The sequence below is a fragment of the Pelophylax lessonae genome (assembly GCF_965119305.1).
Source record: "Pelophylax lessonae genome assembly, chromosome: 3".
Taxonomy (NCBI): Eukaryota; Metazoa; Chordata; class Amphibia; order Anura; family Ranidae; genus Pelophylax; species Pelophylax lessonae.
In genome coordinates, this window is record NC_138770.1 from 508,255,635 (window position 1) to 508,271,778 (window position 16,144).

General features: G+C 43.1%; 1 protein-coding gene across 6 annotated transcripts in view; it reads right to left on the bottom strand.

Annotated features, from left to right (window-relative positions):
- Positions 1-16,144, bottom strand: part of BIRC6 (baculoviral IAP repeat containing 6) — an 807,095-nt gene that overhangs the window by 664,503 nt on the left and 126,448 nt on the right. For all 6 annotated transcript variants that reach the window (XM_082252286.1, XM_082252283.1, XM_082252284.1 and 3 more), the window contains exons 7-10: positions 12,833-13,055; positions 12,590-12,750; positions 2,656-2,714; positions 876-2,270 (exon numbers count right to left, since the gene is read on the bottom strand). In XM_082252286.1, coding sequence (XP_082108412.1) covers positions 876-2,270; positions 2,656-2,714; positions 12,590-12,750; positions 12,833-13,055 — 1,838 coding nt within the window. The remainder of the gene's footprint in view (positions 1-875; positions 2,271-2,655; positions 2,715-12,589; positions 12,751-12,832; positions 13,056-16,144) is intronic.

A 16,144-nucleotide genomic window follows, 5' to 3' on the forward strand; every position in this document is an offset into this window, starting at 1 on the left:
TTTTGAAAATAAAGGACATACAGTGGGGCACATATTTTTACCTAATAGAGTGGATTGTAGGGACATGACACTGTTATGAGAGCAGCAGGAGGGGAGGATCCAATCAGAGCGGACCACGGTGTCAGGACCCAGCAGCCATGATGAACCATAGTCAGATTATAGGGCGGAGGGCAGAACCAGACAAGATTAGCCAGGTATTTCAGGTGATAGAAAGAGCCAAATTACACAGCACACGAACAGGATCCATTTTTTTTTTTTTTTTTTTCCTTTTTAGGGTTACACACACACACTAAGTACTATACCTTGTCCTGACTTTTTTTTTTTAATTAAACTTTGCTTTTAGGTTTGCACAAAAATGGTGTCTTTTGGTACCTCCTTATCTTAACCAAAAGAAATAAAAAATATAGAACAGAAGGAATTTTCTACAAACATTACTACAAGACATATTAATTTTGGCAGTCATTGCCACAGATGAATAATGTTCTAAAAGGGTCAATGCATTTCTTGCCAACCAATTTCCTATCAGAAGCCTGTACATTAAACTACAAAGATGGAAAGATCGAGAGACCAAGAAAGAGACCGTGGAGTTAATTTACTAATACTGGAGAATGCAAAATCTGGTGCAGCTGTGCACAGAAACCAATCAGCTTCCAGGTTTTTTTTTTTTGGTCAAAGCTTAAATCCAACAAGCTGAAGTTAGAAGCTTATTGGCTACTATGCACAGCTGCACCAGATTTTGCACTCTCTAGTTTTAATAAATCAACGCCCTGTGTACCAAACTTAAGTATTATAGGTTTCCGAAAATAAATGTATAAGTATTTCAATTGTGTATCGCACCATATTATGCACCATCACCACAAAGCTGTGTTCCTTACCTTTAGTACAGGCGCACAGTCTATCAGTGCCCGAACAGTAAACAACTGAAACAAAAGGGTCCACTTCATCTGTACTTTCCTTTTTTGGTGGATCAACTCTAGCCATGACCTCGAAGGTAGAAAGATCTAGGATTTTAACAAATCCACTTTGAGTTGTTACTACTAAATGTCCCAAACTCAGCAAATCGGATTTCTTCTCTTTACTGCTGAGATTTTTAGGAGTAAGAGGGGCATCTTCAGAGGACTCCTCACACTCATCCTCTCGGTTATCTAAAATATCAGGCTGTAATAAAATAAGTGAGGTAAGTGCATCCTGAGGGTCTTTAATATGCAAGATCTTTACTGGCTGCTCTTCTAAGGTCACTATCCTGGTGGTATAATTCATTTTGTAAATCAACAAGTATCCACCACTAACACTTCTCTGGTCTGGCTGAATTATTAAAGGATCATGAACATCTGCTGAGGACTCACAGGGGATAACATTAATACTTGTTCCATTCACAGCTCCAAGGTTATGTTCAGTTTCTCCTTTTCTCCTACTACAAAGAGCAGAATTTAATTTGTTTAAATTATTCAAGGCCTCTACTTGATTTATTGCACTCAATGACTCTGCAGGGCATTTCTGTAAACCTACTAAAAGATGGATGCCATCAGCACAAGGAATAATGGAATCTACACAAAGATTTTCCTCCTCTGCAAATTTGGGCAGCCGCATGCATTGCACAAGTGTTCCAGGCTTGGGAACCATAGAAGTCCATTTATCTGTGTCAGGGGATGTCAAATTGGCAGTGGCCTCAGCAAATTGCTGTATATAGGTGACAGGTGGGTCCTGAAGAAGCAACTGCTCCTGGTTATCCAGCTCCATCTCAATGATCTGTGGAACAGTAAATCCATCATCATGTAAACTTTTGCTCATAATATTGTTCATCTGAGAAAATAGTTTCCCTGCTTTTTCATCAGCCTCTTTAATGCTGTACAGCAACACCACAGGTAGAGTCCTTTTCACCATAGGAGAATTAAGATCAGAGTTCGTGCCAGATTCATTGTCGGTGGAACCCTGCTCTGAGGAGCTCTCACCTGGAGTCCTGTTTAAAGCATCAAGTGACCTACGAGAATTGCTACTAGTGGGGGAGGTAGCTGGGGACTTGTATGTTAATAAACCACCAGTCAGTAAGCAAGGAAAAGGAATGTTGTGCTGCTCCAAGTGCTTCTCCTTGGTCTTTTCACTTTTACAACTCACTAAGGAAGGATTTGCCCCAAGTTCTTCTAAATCCTTTACAGTATCTTCAAGAACATTAGCAACAATCTCCCACTGTAGCTTCTCTGGCTGTTGAAGTATACTAAGAGCCGTTATGTCCAGACTCATCTCCAGGGCTTCCTTTTGAGATGTGTGCCCTGTGCAAGAAAGAAAAAAATATTAAACAGTGTACAGTATTTAAAAAAAAAAAAAAACTGCAGCTAAAAACCATCTACTCACCAGTGTGCTCAATACACATCACGCAAAAAGTGATTGTGCAGTGACCATTTTTAAAGGAAACAGAACAACATGTAGTCATGAAGTTCCAAAAACGAACCCCTGAATGTGTAGGAGTGATTTGTCATCTCTATAAGCACAATCCATTAGGTATATTTATGTTAAATTACACTGAAAATCAACACAGTTAATTTGTGTTCCAAATGTTTTAAACAGGGTTGTCCAGACAGTGAGGAGTCTATCTTTCTTGTAAGAGGACTAAATAAAACCCAAGCTATTACCAGAAAAGAATACAGTACAACATACCCGTTACGGAATCAGACCTTGAACGCTCTTCACTATCTGAATCATCCAGCAGATCATCACTGAAATGGACAACAATAGCAAAAACAATGTAGCATTAGCAAATATTAAAATTCAAAATTAAATTCAGAAATGTGGAAAAAAGAAATTAGAATACACAAATGCAGCATTCCACCTACCTTTAAGTTCACATGGATCAAGTATATGTAGCACAGATGATTTAGAACATGGGATAGAACCCACCAGCATCATGTAAAAATACTTTTATGCATACCTGCCATGAATAGTACTATCCAATAGATAATGTACATATAATTAGTACAGCTCTGAGGTGGTCTATGGAGTCTACCATTAGAGAGCTAAAACTACTGTAAATCGATAAGCCAAAATGTAACACATGAAGACCACAGGAAAGGAAAACTAGGTTAGTGCCCAACTTCCTAGGTATAAGGGGTATTGAACTGCTGTGCTCTTCCTCTTGTATAAGCAAAGAGAAATTGCCTTAAAGCAATCCAGTACTGAGAAAAATGGGATTTTTATACTTACTGTAAAATCCATTTCTCTGAGTTCATCAACAGACACAGCGCGCTCCATCAATCATAGCTAGTGGGTTATATTGCCTCCTCCAGGAGTAGGACTAAACAGAAATAAAAACACGCTCATGGGCCGTCCTTATCTGGTATATAAACCCCCACTCTGCTTTAGGTAATTAGTTTAGTAGCAAGCATCATTAGAAGCATCAGAACCCCACAGAGGGGCAAGTGCTGTGTCCAACGACTCAGAGAAATGGATTTTACGGCAAGTTCAAAATTCCCATTTTCTTTTTCATTCATCGACTAACACAGCGCTCCATAAATCATAACTAGTGGGACGTGAAAGAGCAGTGCCAAAAGGAAAAAGAGGGGTGGGGAAAATAACCCAAAGCTAAACATAAGAGCCCTTAACCAGGACATAGGAGCCTTATCTGGGTCACAGGAGCCCGGTCTTAAAAATAAAGGTTTAAAGAAAAACAAAAACCCCAAGAGGGAACAGCCCCTCTTAAACAGCAGCCTGCAAAACTTTGTGGCCAAAAGCAGCATCCGCAGATGCCAATTTATCTACATTATAGATATTCATTAAGGTATGCATGGATGACCAAGTGGCCGCCTTGCAAACTTGCGGTATTGATGCCCGATGGCGGAAGGCCCACGAAGCACTCAGCGCCCGAGTAGACTGCACCGTGACAGGGAAAGGTGGAACCCGACCTTTAATTGAATAGGCCTCAGTCACCGTCTGTCTGATCCATCTGGAGATGGTAGTTGAAGCGGCCAGCCCATTTCTTGGTCCGTCTAACCACAAAAAGCGAGTCTGACCTCCGAAAAGACTCAGTAGCTGCCAGTTACACCCGAATCGCACAAACCACATTCAAGGTATGCAAAGCTAATTCTTTGGGATGAGCCGGCTTGGGACACAAGGAAGGCAACACAATGTCCTCATTCAAATGGAAGTCGGAAACAAACTTTGGGCAGGAAGGATGGACAGGGACGAAGAACCTCTTTATCCCAATGGAACACTAAATAGGGACTGCAACAGGATAATGCCACCAATTCCAATACCCTGCGGGCCAAGGCAATAGCCACCAAGAATGTCACCTTCTAGGATAACGTAGGCAAGGGAATCTCCCAAATATTCTCAAATGGAGATTTCTGGAGAACCGAAAAGCACTAAATTTAAATCCCACGGTGGCAAAAGAGACCATACAGGTGAGGCGACATGTCGAACCCCCTGAATGAAGGTACAAACTAAAGAGTGCATAGCTAGGGGTCGCTGAAAGAAGATTGCCAAGTCAGACACCTGGCCTTTGATGTTACTAAAGGCCAACTTTGGCTCAACGCCCTGTTGAAAAAAGGTCAAGATCCGAGCCACAGAAAAGGAGCGAGGATGAGCGCCAATCGACTTACAGCAAGAAACGTACACTTTCCACATACAATGGTATATCTTGCTGGAAGAAGACTTCCTTGCCTTCACCATAGTAGGGATCACAGACAGACCTCTATCCCTCAGTATCTGTCTTTCAATAGCTAAGCCATTAAAACCTAAAGCAGTATGGTAGATCAGCCCTTGGAACAACTGGTCTTCTCTAAGAGGAAGCCCCCAAGGGACGTGTACAGTCACAAGGATGATTGGAAGATCCTTGCTCTTGATTCCTATCAGGAACGGCAGAATCCTTTGCTGAGATGATACTGTCCTTACCGTGGCTCTTGGACACCTGCGGAGTCTGTCAGAGGACTTCAATATCCTCCTGTGGAGCCAAACCTGAAGCCGAAGACTGTGCAAACAGAACTGTCTTGAAGGTAGATACCACCAGACACAGAACCTGTATGCAAAATGGGAGAGAAATCTGTGTGACCGTAGCCAGTGAATCACAGCCTGTGGTCCCTGAAGTTTGTGCAGAGGAAGGACCACTGGTCAGAAAGAATCAGACCTAGGTAAATCTTTTCCTAGACAGGGATAGGGGGGACCTTCGATAGTTCAGACATCACTTGAACCTTTGTAGGAATTAAATCCGCACAAGACGACTCAGGATCTAAAAAAACCTGAAAAGGACAAGCTTTCTCCTTCTTTTCTGGGTACCCCCAAAAGAAACATTTCAGGGATCTCCTTGACACCCAACCCACCAAAGAAGTCCACAAGGCCGGAAACCAGCGAAGATGTCCCCTTACCCCAATAATGGGGAGGGCAGACCTTCACGCTGAAGGGGTGGGTCTTATTTGCGGGTCCAGAGAAGCTAGTGCTAGGCTTACCAGACCAAGGATGCTTGGAACCTCCCGGGGAAGATTTGAAAGATCCCTTTCCCTTATTCTCCATCCCAGCAGCACAAAATTGTTTTCTATGGGCTGAGGAGGGGGGCCCCCATCTGCAGCGAGGTTATTTCCCTTTCCTTTAAAGTGGCTGGAAGATAGTATTCCCTCCCATGATACCCTTATTTATGTCATCCATGGTAGCCCCAAACAAGTGATTTCCTTGAAAGGGCAGATCCACAAGAACTTTCTTAGAGGCTTGGTCTGCGAACCAATTCCTAAGCCACAGCAAGCACCTAATCACCACCACTGAAACAGAAAGTTTGGACAGCACAGGAGCCGACTCCAAAGCTGCATCCCAAACTGCAGCCCATGGACCAACTGGTCCGCTAAATCAACATAAGCAGCGGGGACCTGCTCACCCCCCAGGCCCTGGCGCAAAAGATTGGCCCATTCAGTTAGGGTCTGAGACACCAGGGCTGAGGCAAAGACCGGCCGAAATGCCAAATCAGCCTTCATAAACATGCTGCATGCCACAGCCCCTGCTATCATGTCAACCGGGTCCTTAAAGGACGAGGATTACTCTACTGGGATCATGGTTGCTTTATTCAACCTGGAAACAGGAGGGTCTACCATTGGTGGGCTAGTCCACTTTCTTTAAAAGTGACTCCTCAAAAGGGTAACACACAGCAAAACGTTTGGGGACCACAAAAGGGTAATTTTGGTTGTTCCCATTCCTTACAGGAAAACCTTTCAAATTAAGGCACATACGGAAACACCTTTGGAGTACGATGCAACTTGTGCATACCAAACACAGCCACATGCATGGCTACATTAGCTGTAAACGACAAGCAAACATGGGGGGCACCGGCCTAGTGCATTATCCTTTGGAAGGTTTATTTAAAAGAAAAGATTAAAAATACTCACAAACTAGTTCTTGATAAAAGCATATCACATAAGGAACGCAGTCCTCAGAGGCTCTGAGGAAGAGGCTAAGCCTCAAAACGCATTAGCCTTTACGAATTCAGGGGACGACTCACCCTCAGATCCCTATGTTGAGGACTGAGTTCCTTATGTGATATGCTTTTATCAAGAACTCGTTTGTGAGTATTTTTAATCTTTTCTTTTAAATAAACCTTCCAAAGGATAATGCACTAGGCTGGTGCGCCCCTGTGTTTGCTTGTCCTTTACAGTGTTCCCAGACTTCCCTGGTCGTTTAAGGCAGTGGTCCTTAAATCCGGTCCTCAGGGCCCACTAACAGGCCAGATTTTAAGTATTACCTTGGGGAGATGCAGACTAGAGTACTGCAATCACTGAGCAGAAAATGATATCACCTGGGATGCATTTCAGTTATTTTGCAAATCTGGCCTGTTAGTGGGCCCTGTAGGCCAGGGTTGAGGACCACTGGTTTAAGGGACAGCAAGGCCGTAGTATTTTTCCTGGGTTGTCGTGTCCATAGCTCCAGAAACAGCTGCAAGATCCCGTTAAGGGGTGGACAAGAGACTACACCCCCTCTGAGCGCAGGGAACTGGTGCTTTGCACCAAACTTTTATATATGGCTACATTAGCTGCATCCTCAATATTTAAAGTTCACGCACTGCAGCAATAAGTGCGTCCACCACCTTTTTCATTCGCTGCTGCGACCATGGTGGAATCATCCTCACTATCGGATGGATCAGGGGCTGTGATATTAAATCTCCCTGGACAGGCCCCGTCCATGTCGACATCAGGCTCAGAATCAGATGAGACAGCCTGAGCAGGGGAAGGCGGGGGACGCCACTTCCACCCAGGACACCAAGGACTGCAGGACCGCAGTCAGTGCAAACATGGGAAGCTGGGGTTCCGAGGGACCTGCCACCTCCATAGAGGGGGTCAGTGAAGGAGATGTGACCCTTAGGCTCCAGCAGGAAAGGAAGACCTTGCAGTACAAAAATGATCTTTTGGCAACACTAAAGGATCTCCTCAAGGCTCAGGGTACCTATCAACAGAGAGAGAGATAACAGGGACCCCCAAAGACTGACCCTACCGACCTGAGGAGAACCGAGAATTCAAACCCAGCACCATCATGGACGCTATCCCTGTTCATATGTCCCGGGCACAGAAAGAGGAAGCCAAGGAGGAAGAGGAGGAGCTTCGGCATCCTAACGAGGCTTCAGTTGTCTCCAGCATCTCCCAGACTAAGGGAAAATGGCTCCTGTGACATCGGCCTACACAAACATGGCCGCCAAACAGACCTCTGCAACGCTGAACCCTCTGCGAGGGGGCTCCCCTAACGGTAGGACACACGTTTAGGGGAGATTCTGCACCAGTCTCTGCACTGGGATCCCCCTCCACTATACTCACACTGCAAACAGCAAGGCATGCACCTAGGGGCCTCCTACACTATGACCCCTCCAGACTACCAGGGAGGGACACACACTATCCTAGGACCCTTATAGAGTGGGATAGCAGGATGGGAGGAGGGAACCTGCAGGCCGGGCCGACCGTCCCTGGAGGTTATCCGCAAACCACCCCAAAGAAAACCACCAAAAAGGGGAGAGGGGGGGACTGTACTTACCCTTCCATGGTGCGGGTAACGCTCCTGTTGGTCAAGGGACTGCTGCGACTCAGACCCCAAGCCCGGTCATATGCGACCCTGCGAGACTAACTCGCTGGCCAGCCTCTGTCCATGAGGCTAAGTCGCAGCCAACCTAGCGCGTAGCTGTGGTCTGCACACACTCCCTGGCTGGGCTGGGCAGCTGATTGTAGATCTTTCCAGAGGAAAAAAAAAAAAAGATGTAAGGAAGTAGAAAATTGCTAGGACCAGAGTTCCCAGCCAGGAGCCTAGGTCCTTACTCCTGACTAGACAGATTAAAACGGATTACCTAGAGCAGAGAGGGGTGTTATATACAAGCTAAAGACTGCCCATGGGCGTAGCCAGGTATTTTTTTTTTGTTCTGCTTAGTCCTACTCCTAGAGGAGGCAATATAACCCACTAGTTATGATTTATGGAGCGCTGTGTCTGTCGAACGAAAGAGAAAATACAAAAGCAGCCATTAAGCTCTTCTATTATAGTAGTTGCATAGTAACAAATAAGCAGCCAATATTTCCAGAATCTCTTTTCTTCACTGATGTTCTAGGTGTATACAAAATTTTGAAAACAGAAGTTAAAGGGTAACGCCACATTCGTGGAAGAAAAAATTAGGGAAAAAACGATCTAGTATATACATACATCGGACACGTCATTGTAATTGAATGTTATTAAAAATTATGTTTCCTTTTCAAGCTTCAGCACTGTCAGCGTGTAAAGTGCCGTAGTTGGTGTAAGCCCCCCTTCTATCTGTAGTTGGCAGGGTTAACTTAAAAAAAAAAAAAAATTGGGCACCTCAGTTGCTCTATTTTTTTCCACAACTCCCCCATGTGGATTCTACAGAGCTGGTTTAAGAGAATAGATTCTCAATTCAGGGACCTTATTTGGAAGAAACAGCACCCTAGAATTTAACTTATTACTCTCCAATATGCCAAAGGAGCCCTAGCGGTACCACATCCAAAAATATGTACTACTTAGCTGCCCAGACCCAACAATTGGCTGGCTGGGGTCAGATAGAAAATGGGGATCCATTGGCTAAATTGTCTGTCTCTAACCCTGACCTACCCGCAATCTCCCACTTAGAATTAGCATTACCTGCTCTGCCACCATCAGCACCCACAGCAGTTCTTCTGCGCAAAGTTTAGGGTCCCTAAAAAAATCGAATGAAACTAAAAGAATTCTTTAAATTTACCCACTTTATGGAACAACCCAACTTACCCAGAATTGGCTAAATTAGAGGATTTCCATGTATGGAAACATTAGTGCTTGCAATACATTGCTAACATTTTCTCCGGTAGTGTATTTAAAACTTATAATCAGATATGCTCTGATTTTCAGTTCTCATAAACACTTCTACCAAAACCTACAGCTAAGGCATGCAATCCAAGCCCAACAGCACAACATTGCACTCCATAAATCCTCGATGATAACCAAAGTGGTAATGGCTCTGGGGCGGAAAGGGTTAATCTCTTGCACATATCAATGGCTGCTTACCAGCACACAGATACCTACATCATTTAGAAGGGAGGTGTGGGTTGAGGACATAGGTGAGATCGATAACGAACAATGGGACATGGCATTGGAATCGGTGCCCTCTATATCTCTGTCTTCTACGCACAGGCTTTCCCCACTTTTATATTGCATCAAACATATAGAACTCTAACCCAACTATTTCACTGGGGTAGAAGGGATTTGCCTCTGTGCCTGAAATGCAACTCTCACGGGGGCGACTTTATCCATATGCTGTGGAGGTGCCTAAAACTTAAAGATACTGGACGCAAGTGGTACAAAATGCAAGTGGTGCAAACGGTGTCAAACAGGGACATATTTAATGATTCAGCGCCTCCTGTATTTGACTAGAAAGAGGATAGCCAGTCCCTCCACTCCTATGGTTACACAATGGATTGACCATGTTAATTCTATATTACTGAGAGCAACAAGCATACAATGCCGAAATGCCAAGCGCAAGTTTCACCTGATCTGGCAAGGATGGCTGGACTCACCAGATTGGCTCCAACGCAACTAGTAATGAATAGATTGCAGATATAAAAAAAGGATGACCACACCTTGCCTAGTTTCCAACCTGCAGCACTAATTATCTGTAAAACGCAATGCAATATGGCTTCCTGGAGGCATTCTGTACAGAGATGGTGTACAGAACACCTCCGAAAAATATAATATAATTTGCCGCTTGTGTGATTTGCTTAGGGATTTTCCCATTTGTCTGCACTAAGATACAAATTCTATTTTGAGCATCTCCTGCAACAAAAATGGCCTTTTTGGTGAGATACTCCCAAAGGGAAACAACATCAAAAAGGGATGCAGGCCCTGCAATTTTCCTCAGAGTCTTGTGGCAGCTGATTCCTAACTGCAAAACCACTCCCATACAGATTCACTCTGCACAGGGACAGAAACAGTTATTTCTCAGGAACAAAGTCTGTTAAAATCCTTGCAATGTACACTGATCTCCACGAGGGGAGTGTTTTTTCTCAACAAAAGTGGAGTTACTCTTTAAGCTTGACGACCAGCTAACTAGCATTAGCAGAAAATGTCAGTAATGGCAACCTTTATTATCACAGGAAAGGTTTCCATTAATAAATGAAATCCTTATCAGATGCCTAGTTTGTCACCTCCATCTCCTTCCCTTAAGTCAGCCTGTGGTAAGACTTTTTCCCATTTAACTTATTACTCAATAAGGGCTAGACAAATTCCAGGAGCTAGGTAGCCATTTAAAATCATTATAATGCAACATTACTGTACATCACTGTATAGGTTTTCACTCAAATTTTATAAAAGTTTCATTAACATTTGAAGAATATCTTGCTGCTAGAGAATCACAGATTTCAGAATAATGGTTCATGAATCCATATTCCTTCAATTTGGAGTTTTTTTACTTTGATTTGTTCAACCGCATTATTGTGTGGTTCAAAAATTAGACTTCATCCTCAGATGTGATCATTTTGTAGGAGGTCCAAACATTTAAACATTTCCTAAGAGTGTGGGGCATAGAAAAATTTGGGAACAACTGCTTTAGTTCATGTTAACTGAGCAGGCTCCTTAACTTCAACCCCTTAGGACGTACCTATACATCCTCAGGTTCAAGTGGCTCTATCTGGATTATTGCTGCAGCTATGATTCCGGTTCCATGGACTTTAATATAGAAGTGATCCTAGCGGCTCTACAGCTCACCGATCACTTTTACAGGGTGTCGCCTATGTGAACTGGAAAACACAGATGGAAGGAAGGTACTTTATTTTTCTTTAGGGTTTCCCTCAAAATCCACACAAGACGCCACACTGTTTTTTCTCAATTTGTGTTCAAAACTGATAACCTGTGCGGTTCAAATGCATTCCAACAGAAGGCCCTAAAATCGCACTGGTGCTGCACCACAGATATGTTACCTGGCTCCATAGAAAGCCGGTTTGGTTCACACGTCATGAGAATCTGATGCTGTCATAAGAATCTGATGCGGATCAAAATGCATCCAATTCACAGAAATGTTAACAGAACCTAACTCTTTTGTGTCTGCCTTCCCTGGCAGCAGAGTTTGTCTCGACTCCTCTCCTCTTTTCTCTCCCCCGAAATCAGTGTTCCCTCAGCACAGTCTATTATACAATTTTTTTCCATTTCAGACACAGTAAATATTAAAGCTGTTAACTGATTGACCTCTAGTGACTGATTTTAGGCACAGTGTCAAAAAAAAGAGAACTTAGTAAATGCAGAGCAGGGAATACAGAGCCTTACTGTATTTAAAACAGTATAAGCACTTATTTTTAATGTTTTACATAGATATACCAGCAGCCTGAAGTGATCCTTTAGGACATAGAGCTGTGCATCTACTGACAACACACATGGCTTGGCCACCCCAGCTCTCTCCTCAGTGACTGACTGACTGACAGCAGAAGGAGTAAATGGCTCCCGCTGCTGCCTCGATCTCCAGTGAGGAGAGCATGGGCTGAGAGCTGCTGCTCCTGGACAGCGCTGGATTGAGATAGGGCTCAGGTAAATATAAGGGGTGAGAGCTGGGAGGAGCTGCACACAGAAGGTTTTGTACCTTACTGCAGAAAATGCAATAGTGTAGAACCCCATCTACTTTTAGTACCACTTTAATTTTCTGACTTAAGTTCCATTGTACACTTTCCACTTGCTTCTGGGGGGGGGGGGGGGGGGGGGAAATGTGTCAAGACAGAAAAAACTGTCACATGACTTGTTTAAGGGCATTTGGTAATGTCATTTAGGGACATGTGGCAGTACTCTATCTGCATAATCTGTAGCGTTTGGCAAAGAACAAACTGCAGGACAATGGAAGCTCCACAATGCACACATTTTCTAAATAAAGCATACAATTCTGCCACAGTGTGCAGTATTTTCAGTGATGTCCTGCAGGGGGTGGATAACCATGGTCTTACTAAAAAGAAAAAAAGAAAAAGGCCTATAGTTTCACACTGGCCTTAACGCATAAAAGGTTTTAAAACATAAAAGTCCATATAGGCTACAACTAGATTCTACCTTAGTTTTTACAGTTCAGAAGCAAAACCGAAAGGGAGAAGCAGAAGGTCAGCATCATATTTATTGGGTATAGTCTTACCTGTCACCTTCTAATTTTGGGATATCAGAACAGCTGGATGAACCTTCTAACCATGCCAATGTCGGCCTCGTAGGTTCTACTGTGGTACTGGAATCTCCAGAGAGAACCAAGAGCTGCACGATAACAGGGTCATATGGGTTTACCTCAAATTTTAAGTGCACCTAGAAATAATGTGTAAGATTAATTACAAACAAATTGCACTTCAGTACTTGTAGATCAGATAGTTTATAAAAAGGCTAATACCTTCATGAGTTTTGAGACATCCCAGACACATATTTTTCCTCTTTTTGTTGCTGCAGCTAGAAAGTGAGGACAATTCCCCACCCCAAAACAGGTTATTCGATCAGTGCCATCTGTGCAAGGGAACTGGGCAGGACATGTGGCAAGGGTGACGGATAGGGGTACATTCTGTGTGTGTTCACCCTTCACAAACGGACAATTTGGAGAATGCCTCTCATGCTCTGACCTGTAATGAAGGAGAAAAAAAAAAAAAAAAAAACTTAGGAAAATGGACAGCTACACCACAGTAGATACAACTCCAAGTTAAAATAAATAGGATAAAGGTCATCTTATAATAGACCAGAGACTATTGTCCAGAGGCTGCATATATTAGTATAGGAATATAAAGTATCTAAAGAAAAACGGTCCTGAGAGAAATACAGAGCTGCTATTGCCATAAAGATGCTGGATGCCAGGAGTTTCGCTGTCTAAACCATTCTAATTCCCTTACCAAAGCCAAATATGCAGGCATTATGACCCCACATGATGTCTCAGTATACGAATCGCTTCGGGTCGAGTTCCGTCTGTGCCATTGCGTACCCATGCTGTATACAGATTACTTTTGAAAGCGCTTTTTATTGACTGAATTTTAAGTGTTCTGAAATTTTAAATAAATCCCTTCATTGTATGGTTTTACACTATGTGGAGGCTTTTTGTTGCCTTTTTCTGATGATCTATCCAGTGAGGGATTGTTGGAGAAGAAATGATCTGTGCTTGACGGTGATGCTACCAACCCCCTTACTGAATCCTTCTATTGAGGGTGGATAAGGAATATCCTAGTACAAGGAGAGCCGTGAGGAGAGTGGTGGGAGAAACTACATTCTCACCTACCAGGTGTGCATACACCATTGCTTGAGCTGACCCCAATAGGCGTACGCCAAACTGGGTCCACTTGTTCCGGTAGGCCCCACCTCACATTGGTGGCGGATTTCTTCACAACTACATTCTATTGGTCGTGGGTTTTCATCTAGTATCGGCTTGGAGCATGTTTTGAAGATTTGTTTTACATACACTCATTTGGATTTAATTTTATGGACTATATTTTTATATTTTTAATATTTTGTCACCAATATTGTGATCTATACAGTTCACTATATTACTTTCAATTAGGTCACTCATGTTTTAATGCCTACACAAGTATTCTTAATATAGCTGCAGTGGTATTCATTTTGTTCACACTAGATCTTTAATATTTTTAACAATTTCGTATATGAAATTTACATGTTTTAAATTATCACAATTCAATGTGTGTGTTGATGGTTACATCATGGGTAAACATTTATTAGTGCTGCATGCATTATTGTTGCATAGATTACTGACACTGCAGAAATCAGCTGCCAGAAAAGACTACTTTAGTAAACTCCTTCCACTGGATATAATTTGTCAAGATTTTCAAAGGAGTGAAAATCCTTTCTGGTTTGATCGTCATCATTAATTGCCCATTACAATTGTTCATGCATGGGGAAAGTTTTTAGATTCAGCAGGTCTGTTGGTACCTAAAGGAGCATGACCCGATGGGAGAGATTCAAGTGCAATAATGCTAAGCTTTCTGTACACAGCAGAAGTGCACATATCCACATTGGCATGCATATTGTGATAAGTCACAACATCCACTGTATAGAAGTCTAGTAGTGAGAAGTCTTCTGCAGCCAATTCTAGCACCACCTCTGATCTTCATTCCCTTCTACGTCCACATCTTCTAGGCATTTTGGGACCAGAATTGGTAGCTGCCAAGGTTTTACCGAGGTCGCACCAATCCAGATACACGACTTCTATTGTTGCAATAGAAGACAACGAAGAGTTAAGGATCTGTTTGAAGAATCCAAAGAAAATATTGAAAGCAGTTAAGCTGAGAGGAATTTTTCCATATGGTCCATCACCTTCGGAAACTAGCAAAAAAAAGAGAACTCAAGGAGCAGGGTAAGGGTATAGGGGAGGCACCCAGGGGGTTTGTCCTCAAAATATTTGCCACTGTCCAATATTTTGAAGGTATGAGCCTATACCCCAGGATCTATGAACACTACTCTTGTGTCCTGTACTGCACGATTAAACCTTTACATAGCCTCAGGTGATGCACAGAAAAAAACAAAATTCCTCCTACATACCTTGTACCAGTTTTCTCATCTCTACATAGGTTTAAAGTATAGAATTTAAAGTGGAAGGAAAAGCTTTCCTATACCTCACGGCCTAAAAAGTCTGCCTGTCAAATGACTGCAAAGCCTTAGACTTTATCTCCACAGTGCAGCTTTGAGCATGCCCACTGACCCCTAGGATTATCATTACCAAAAATGACATACCTAGGCAGAGGACATTAACATTGTGGGATATCTGAAGTGATGTACTCCTCTGCCTGTTGCTATGGTAATTGGATGCCAAGCATACTCCAGTACTCTCTTCACAATTACTAAAGCAGCGTCTTAGCAGCATGCAAATGTAAGTTACTGTCTGTGTATTCTTACTCTCTGATAAAACACTCATTTACTAATGCAGCTCTCCATCGCTTCTGCAAGCCAAACAAAGGCTAGGACGAAAGAAGGAGCTACAGCACATAGAGCCGATGGCTGTATGGGATGATGGCAATAGTGGGCAGGACTGGGGCGGGGCTACTCAGGAGCAGAATTTATTACACAGATTCAGACAACAGTTCAAGGAAGTGCCTGTGAGATGCCACTTCAGCGCAACAGGCAGACCATTGTCACAAACATAAATTTCCCATCCCAGCCCATCCTTCCTTAAAAGGCACAGTGGGATGCACGGGGTGACCAGCACTGGATGCCTTCACCTGCCATTGTGCTTTATTAAGAGGGATGGGCTCCCTCCAAGCAAAGCTGCCCTTAATCTATCCACTGTTATGTGCGCTTCAATTTGGAGACTATCAAAACTTAAAAAAAGGGGAAAAAAAAAAAAGGTTTGCGGGCTTCAACCAATTGAATGGCCGAGCCGCAATGACAATGGTAGTCACAGCCAAGGCAAAGAGCCCTGAAGGGACAGGATGGGTATGCCGCCATTTCAGAGCGCATGAGTCAGTGTTGTCATCGGCTGGAGAACTACTGAATATCGCCTATACAGTGCGCATTTAGGAGATATTCCTTATACCAACAGGCAAGTTTTGTTATAAGCTTAACTAGTAAGTATAAGCGGTATGTTTAAGCAGTGTTTTCTACCTCTTTAAAGGAGAAGTCGAGCCAAAGCTATTTTACCTGTACTTATTCTAGGGATCACATGATTGCAGTTTGTTCTCTGCACCCATGATCCATTTTCAGCCAACAGTGGGCT